The sequence below is a fragment of the Haliotis cracherodii genome, unplaced genomic scaffold, assembly GCF_022045235.1.
Source record: "Haliotis cracherodii isolate W230 unplaced genomic scaffold, xgHalCrac1.p SCAF_10, whole genome shotgun sequence".
NCBI lineage: Eukaryota > Metazoa > Mollusca > Gastropoda > Lepetellida > Haliotidae > Haliotis > Haliotis cracherodii.
This window is the reverse complement of record NW_027266265.1, coordinates 45,854,772-45,863,620: the sequence shown is the minus strand read 5'-3', so window position 1 is coordinate 45,863,620 and position 8,849 is coordinate 45,854,772. Positions and strand designations below refer to the sequence as shown.

Sequence of the window (8,849 nt, the reverse complement as noted above, 5' to 3'; positions counted from 1 at the left end):
ACGAAGTGTGCAGACATCCTAGATTCCTATTTCAGAACCCAAATACACCCCTCACGTTCCACACAGGTAAGACATGTTTATTCAGTGTTTATGTATAATTGCTCTTATCGTTAAAAGATGGAACTTGTTCTTACCCTGTCTGGCGCTCGGCAGTAAGGGGCTAAAACAAGGACTGGTCGGCTCGGAGTAAGTATGCTGTGTCTGAGTGGGGTATTCATGTTAAACTGCGGCATGGTATCTCAGTGAGCTAGCACTATAAATCAGCATCAGTCCGGACTAGTACAAGCAGCCACACAAACACACACACGCGTGCATGCACGTCGCTATATAAGTGCAATAATCTTAAACCCACCTCACCTCACTTGTTGGTATCGGCGACAGTGTGAGTGACAGGGGTGGGAGAAGTAGATAGGCACTAAATGGCTCATACAAAATTGCCGAGAATGGTCGGACAATCTATGTGGGCAATGCCGAAAGTGCATCAATCAGAAGAGCACTGAGGAGACATTTCAAAGGAATGGACAAACAACACATTGGAGCATATTTAAGCACCCTACACGAAGAATACAAAGAGGAATTTATAGCAGTATTTTGGCTTGATATTAACATCAAACATGCCTGTAATTGTAGCTACCTTAAGTGTTTTGAAAGAATGGAAGGAAGAAAGCCACTGTGCAACATGCAGGGCCATGCTTTCATCGCGCGACCAAAGCGAGTGGGTTCTTGTTCAGAATCTGGCCCAGATGATCACAAAATGGATACTCATGAAATCTAAAAATCGGAGTAAAGGATACTTTGCGAACATTTTGAATTTGAATAGGGCAAATTTATTCTCATTTGCATAAGTTGTGGTTAATTACTGTTTCTTTGTCTAACCTATTATTTTCATATGACTTGGTTGAGCTAAATAAAGATTTCGCCAAAAGCAAGATTAACTTCGTTATTATTGAGGTCATTATTTGACATGGCATCAGAAGGGTTGTCGTCACCTTTACTGACATGTTTGGTTATTAATATAGCCAGGCAGCTTATCAGAGTGAGTGAGTGAATTGAGTTAAACGTCGCTTTTAGCAATATCACGGCTAGGACACTAGAAATAGGCTCCACACATTGTATCCCTGTGGGGAATCGAACAAAGAGCTTCAACGTGACGAGTGAACGACGGACCAATTGCAGAGATTTAAAAGATATCAATTCCCTTTCAGAGAATAAGTGCATGTTGTTGTTTTTATGATAAGAAGTGACCAAAAAATATTACGAAAGGTAAGGGTTAAGGGTGTTGTTATTTTGTGCGGCATTGGTGATTTCGTCGTGGCATTTGGATAGTAGGGTTCATTATGCATGCTGTCATCCAATAGTTTGTCTTGACCTGGCATGATTTGGAACAGGCCTTAGGCCGTTATCGTCATAACATTGCTGACTGCGGTTGAAACAGCGTTATACTCGATTACATTTCTTAATGTTTGTGGTAGATTTAAGTATTAATGTTACTTATTGTTTGTTGTTTAACTCTGCATTCAGCTCAGGAATAGTCCAGCTGCATGATGGCGGCTTCTCTTTAACCTTTTTTCTGTACGATTCCGAGTCGTGCTGTCCAACAAATAGCCAAACTTATTTGTTCTCGTTTCAGACATTGCAATGGTCACGGACATCAACCGAGACAAGTACGGAGTTGTTCGGGGTAAGTGTCGAGACTGCCCCGAGGACTGTCCTCGGTATTCCCAGCCTGTCCTCAGACACAACTGTACGTATTGCGGGTGTCCGGCGGGTCAGCATGAGAGGGTGGAACCTCGACCTGAACTCATCATCAAGATGGAACCAGGGAAGGAGGGGGCAGGATCTCCGGGGCGGCCTGTTGGAAGATCACAACCTGGTCTGTCGAGAAAACAGGACGGGCTGCCTACAGCTCAAGCCCAACCTCGTTCCTCCAGGCGAAATAAGTCGCCAATTGTTTCACGAAAACATCCGGATACATCGGAAGCAGTAACCAAGGTATAATTTCAGTTTAGTTAGTTCTTGAGCTTTTGAATGTTTTTAGAAGTTCTTTGTTATTCTTAATTATCTTCGTTTTATCTAACCTTATGGCTACTATTGTGTAACCACAAGTGATCGAGGGCAAACGTTATAAATTTATGTTTAATCTCAGCTGCAAACGAGGCTTTGAACATAAGCACATATTTACGTAGGTTATTTGTTGTCATACTAAATGGTGTTTTTCCCAAACCCCTCCACCACAAGATATTAAGTGGTTGGTCTCTTAGACATTAGATGCTGAGTATTTATACTTAGGTTTGTGCAGTTAAATATTGAGTTTGGTTGATTAAACGAATTTTCATAACTGACCTTTTTAAATTTTACTTGTATATTTCAGAAACGTTGTGAGACGTTATTTGAGGATACTGGCGTCAATGTTTCTCTTCTTAAAAGAAACCTTAGAAAAACAAAACGTGGCGTGTTCACAATCCTATGGAAGAGATATATAATTTATGTTGGTGAGCCAAAGAAAACGCCCATGTTATCAAGCCTCCGTAGTATCTTTGCTGGTAGAAGCAACCAAGCCATCAGCACATTTTTGAAAAGTCTACCCAAAGATTTGAAAAAGAAGCACATCAGAATCGCCTGGCTGAAACGCATGGATGACGACCCACATCGCCAAACTTGTGGCAAAGGCAAGAAAAAGGTGGTCTCGTATCGACAGTGTATTTCAAAACTGCAAGGGAAGACTCCAAAGGATATGCTCAGGTATTACATGAGTGGAAAAAACATCAGGCGATAGAATCAAAATGGTTGTCGTGTTTTAACATTCATCACCACATGTGTCCGTGATCTACAACAAGGCTCGTCCATCTCAAGGGCCGCCATGCGTCTCAACGGTGCAAGCCAAGCCAATCAGAAGGCGCGTCAGGATATGGGTACTTCATTCAGTGTAATAACGTTTTTGTTGGTATACCAAGAGATTGACAATGTATCATTAAGTTGCCTGTTTGGACAAGCATTGCGCTACTTTGGAATCCCCACGGGGTTTGAATCTACGTCACCACTCGCCCCTTTCCGTAACCTGCAAGAAGACTCGTCCCCCTATCGATGAATGTTATGTGCGAAAATACGACAAACCAATCAGAATGCGCGTATAATTTCAAGTTCTTCATCAAAGAATCCCTCAGAAATAATTTTTTGATCTTACATATGTCTTGCATCTACAAATATACCAAAGACACAGTTAAATGTGTTCAATCATACTTTATAATTCCACATGTCCCGATGTGCTTTAAATTGCATCTGAAATATAAAATAAATTGGGAAATGTATGTGAACCATTACGCAACGAGTTGACAATGGTTTTAGGTATGCCCGTTTGCGCTAAGACGGAACCCGGTCGCAAAAATGGCCATGAGACGGGCACGAGTCAATCTTTATTTCAAGTACTGAAAAGGCCATAGGCCTATAGTACATATATACATACAGTAGCAATGGGTGCAATAGGAATTACATATATCGTAACAAAATATCACATCTATAATGCAGAGGATCTGATGTTCATTGCATGATATATATACATTGAAAGATATTTTGTGACTGTTTCATTTTGGGATGACATGAGGATATAAAATTTGTCTATTCTAGGATTCAGATAAAAATAGTTATGTATGTATTCTTTTCTGATATTTGCATACAATGGACAGACTAGCAAAAAATGGTATTCATCTTCTATCTCTTGGCAAGTACAATATTTACACAATCTGTTTTCCCTTGGTATCGCTAAATGTCTACCTTTTTCTATTAGAAGGTCATGAGAACCACATCTGAAACGGGATAGTGCTGTTCGGAATTTCTTAACATTTATATCCAAAAGATATTTTTCGGTCAGAATGAATGATTTAAAACACGTGTAATGCTTTAACTTATTATTATAAGTTTAGTGAAGAGTACCACTTTTGAAAATACATATCTTTTAGCCATTGTCTTAAATTATATATGAAACGATCTGGTACTGTTACATGTTGCTCTCTCCAAATGTACTCATACCCGCAAGATTGGAGTATCTTTTTGACACCCGAGGCCCAGTTATTTTTACCTCTGCTATCGTAAAGAATCATCATGTTATAGCATTTCTTTGGGAATCTGGTATTTGGCATTTTAAGCAATTTTATCCAATATTTTATTACTTTTATGTAACTGAATATATACATTGGGTATCTCCCACATTCCCCGTAAACTGTAACATTTGGAGTGTTGGAATTTACTCCTAAAAATCTTTTATACGCAAATAGATGTACCTTCTCTATTGTATCATAGTTCTCTAGGCCCCAGACCTCAGCACCATAGAGTAAAATAGGACTGATCTTAGTGTCGAAAATCTTAGAGAATGTTTCAAAGCTAATATTTCCAAGGGGTTTTAGGTTTTGTAAAATGCCAATTAAAATCTTTTTGGCTGGTAGTGCGGCTTTGTTGCAATGCAGTGACCAAGTAAGTCGATTTGTAAAATGTACCCCCAAATATTTGTAACTTCTTACAACCTCAAGTTTTTCACCTTTGTATAGCCATTTTTCTCGTTTTGATAATTTCCCTCCATTTTTGAAAACTACAACCTTTGTCTTATCGATATTGACCTTCAATTTCCATTTGTTACAATAATACTCAAGTTCATTTATTAACTTTTGAAGTCCAGGTACTGTGCTCGAGAACATAACTATATCATCAGCAAAAAGGAGTAGGAAAAGTTTAATAGTTTCTGGATGGAGTTGGATACCCTCGTTACAATTTTCATATATTTGTATCGAAAGTTCATTTATGAAAAATGAAAACAGGAATGGACTTAGAATACATCCTTGTCTAACCCCAATATTACAGTAGAAGGAATCAGATAAGGTGTTATTGTTTCGAACACAGACCTTCACATTGTGATATATACAACATAGTAATTTACCAATTTTACTACTGATACCTTGAGATTTGCAAAGGGACCACAACATGTTTCTGTTAATTGAGTCAAACGCCTTAGCAAAATCAACAAATATAGCATACATTTTTTCTCCTTTTCGTGCTAAATATCTCTGTACAAGTGTCTGCAATACAAATACATTATCAATTGTAGAGTATCCATGCCTGAAACCGGCTTGTGCTTCATCTATCTTATTAAAGGAATCTGTCCAAAATACTAAACGTTTGTGTATAATACTGGTAAAAATCTTACTGAAAACACTCAAAAGAGTTATACCCCTATAGTTATTGGTGACATTAGTTGATCCCTGTTTGTGCAAAGGAATTACTATCCCCAGAGTCCACTGTTCTGGAAAATAAGTCTTTTCAAGCATAACGTTAAAAAGAATTTCAAGGTAGGGGAGGAGAATATCGGAAGAATATTTAAAAAATTCAGGAATCAAATTATCTTCACCAGCTGCTTTATTGCTTTTTAAGTTTGCAATGCTTTCTGAAATTTCATTTCTTGTTATAGGTGAATCAAGAATATCTGAAGTTAACTGACAAAAAGAGTTATCAAATACATTCCATTCGTCGATATCAAAACATCTTTCCTCGTTCTCTGTAGAAGTTGAAAACAGATCCCTGAAATAGTTAAACCAATCATCAATTGGAATATTGTTTTGTGTATAACGATTAGTGTCTAGCCCTTTAAGAGTGGCCCAAAATTGTTTAGAATCGCGCATACAACGTTCAAGTTTTTCCTGTTTCTCTTTGAAAAAAATCGTTTTCTTTTCTCTGCATACACTATTATATTTATTTCTAATATAATTATACTCATATAATGAGTTATTATCCTTTTTTCTCATAAAATTGTTTAAATATTTACATCTTTCCTTTTTGAGTAGCTCACATTCACGGTCAAACCACTGTTGACTAGATGTGTTAGAAGTACACACTCTTTTCATGTCGCTTGCTGCCGTGCACAAGGCCTCTGACATGTATCTAACACTTTCGTCTATATTGTGTAACACTTCGTCAACAGCCTTTTCTAATAAAGAGTAGCATTCACTGCTCAACAAGTTATACATAAATTGGTCAGCTTTATCATTGACCCAAACGAATTTGGAAGCCTTCTTATTACCATGAGCTTGCACGGGTTTAGTCTGCACAGAAGTATATAAGCTCGCCATGACAGGAAGATGACAGGATTCCGTGCGTGATACAATGGTGAAATTACAGCATACGTCAAACAACCCAGATGAACAGATTATGTAATCTATGACGCTAGCACCTTGATGGCCAATAAACGTATAGTCTCCAACTTCTGAGTCTGACCCACATCTTCCATTCAAGATATGTATATTTAAGATACTGCATAAATTTATCAAACTTTTTCCAAAGTTGTTTAACACATTATCTGCTGACGCTCGTGCCATGTTAAAATGGTCGAGTAGAAAACTATACACGGAAGAATTATCATTTTCTAAATATTCAAGAATATCATCTTCAACAAAATCCGGCTCAGTACCTGTGCGTGCATTGAAATCTCCACCTAACATAATATAATAGTTGCCGCAGTGAGAAAGAACATCTAGTAGCTCCTCCTGCAACAATAGCACACCGTTACTACAATCAGGTGATAACGCACTGTACCAGCGTGACGATTCTGGGTGAATATACACACATGAGTACACTACATCCTTATCTATATTAAACATGGTTTTGTCTAATAACACAAATATTCCACTTTTACGGATTTTTGTCCATTTCACAAAATTCTCATACCTTTTTCTTATAAGAAGTACTATTCCACCTGAAAGGCGGCCGAAGTCAGATATTTTTTCTCCATGTTTTGTTGTAACCTTAAAATCTGGAAATATGGATAGTAAGTCAATATCTTTGGACCAGGATTCTGTCAATCCAATGATGTCGCATTTACATATAAAGCTTACAAAGTCACGATCCTGTAATTTAGCCATCAGCCCTGATACATTCCAAAATAAAAATTGTACATCCTTGTTGATAGTTCTGTGGGGTACACTTGTTTGAAGCACCCGTACATTGTCATGGCCCTGGCCACACCCCTATCTCACAGCCTTCCGACCAGGGGTCTGGGAGCGAGAGGTTGACGGGCACGAGTCGCTATTCGGCTTGTCCCGGAATAACACGAGTTGGTCACGAATGGGTTTGAATATTAACATGCCCTCCTTATGTTTCTTGACTTCTGGCGTGTTTTGTTGAAAGGTTTACAGGCTGTTCATTAAATACACTTTTCATTCTGATAAGTGCCGATCATGTCAATCCGTAAATAAACTCTGAGCAAATAATATCAGTGCATGTAGTCATTCTTATTGATAATGTTTTCAGTAATTCTTCACTATGCTTATGTATTTACACGTTACTTAATTGGTCACTATCCGTAATGCACAGCCTAGTTGGCATCCCACCCACTTGTGAGTGAGTGAGTGAGTGAGTGAGTGAGATTATATTTAACGTCTCACCTACCCATTAAGAAACTGTGCTGAATGTTGGCTCTGTCTCTAACGTAACTATACTGTTAAAAGCGGTGTTAAACCCAACTCACTCACTCACTCTAACGTAACTATCATGGACTATCCGTGGTCGCCTTCAAGTGTACCAGCAACATATGCTTGTGGTAAGAGGCGACTTCGTAGATTGGTGGCATCATATGCCGAATGCGTGCCTGGGGCGTTGCTTATAATATACATCACTGGTTTGTCTGGTCCAGATTCTATTATCTATATGATTGGGGCTAGGAATTCTCATCGTTGCTGTTAAAAACGTTTTTATACTTAAGATATCAATCACTGGTTTATCTGGTACAGATTCAGTTATCTACAAGCCGCCGTCATACAGCTGAACATTTTGAATTCTCTCGATTTTATCTACTGGCGCATACAATTTACATTTGTCTTAATCATTATCATTATTATGACGTTTCTAGCATCTTAATACCAAGTACATATTGCTAAATAATCGAAGTATTTACTGCCTTTATGTACACTGTATGCTGTGTTTTATATGTTTATACTTTAGACTAGTATATGTTTGACATTTGATTTTGCACTTTGACCATGCCTTAGTTATACATTAGGCGAGTATATGTTTTTTTGTTATGATAAATAACAAATTTTACCAATATGTCGACAGAAAACTAAACGTTTGAGCATAACTTGTTTTTATTTTTTTATATTTCTGTTAACCTTATGTTCCAATAAAATTTGCTCATGGAGAATGCCATCTTTATTTCTTGGGGTTTTGCTGCTGATATTACAGTAAGATAATAACTCATACCCCTGCAATGAAGAAGACAAACATGAATGTGAATGTAAGGGGGAACAATGCGTACTTGTCTAACTGGAGCCTCGGATGATAGAAATGCCAATACGTGAATCATCAACTCATTGGTTACTAATTATTTTTCATGATTTCCTCCACATTCTTTTATCAGCGATTCTTTAATACGCCTGGATCTCACTGGTTCAGAAGACATCCTTCTTTCATGACCTTCACAGAAGAAATAACGTAATTTTTCCAGCAATACTTTCCGCACGTTTAAGGAAGAGTTGGAAAACTGACGGGGCCAAATCTGGTGAATACAGACTGTCCTGCATTGTCCTGGTGGAACCAGACACTGCTAGTGAGTTTTCTACAATGACGACGTTTTCCTTATCATTCACACGCAGTTACCTGTGCAGATGAGCATAATATAGGCCTTTAATAGTCTGACCTTTCGGGAGATACATCAGTTTGACTCCTTTGGAAAACCAGAAAAATGAAGTCATCATGGTCACCTTGCCAGCTGATGGAACAGGTTTTGCCTTTTTCGTCGGAGGAGACGTCAGGTTGGTTGGTTGGTTGGTTTGTTGCTTAACGCCGCACTCAGCAATATTCCAGCTATATGA

At 38.1% G+C, this 8,849-nt stretch overlaps 1 protein-coding gene across 1 annotated transcript; it reads left to right on the top strand.

The window, feature by feature from the left end:
• LOC139454437 (uncharacterized) lies at positions 1–5,711 on the top strand. The gene is made up of 3 exons (XM_071236140.1): positions 1–66; positions 1,631–1,992; positions 2,372–5,711. The coding sequence occupies exons 2-3, from the start codon at positions 1,639–1,641 to the stop codon at positions 2,774–2,776; spliced, it is 759 nt and encodes a 252-aa protein (XP_071092241.1). The 5' UTR covers positions 1–66; positions 1,631–1,638; the 3' UTR covers positions 2,777–5,711.
• The last annotated feature ends 3,138 nt before the right edge of the window (positions 5,712–8,849 follow it).

Excerpts from the sequence above, each read along its gene's own strand:
- LOC139454437 (XM_071236140.1), top strand. The coding sequence starts at position 1,639 with ATGGTCACGGACATCAACCGAGACAAGTACGGAGTTGTTCGGGGTAAG. Across the intron at positions 1,993-2,371 it reads CATCGGAAGCAGTAACCAAG|AAACGTTGTGAGACGTTATT; the intron begins GTATAATTTCAG and ends TGTATATTTCAG.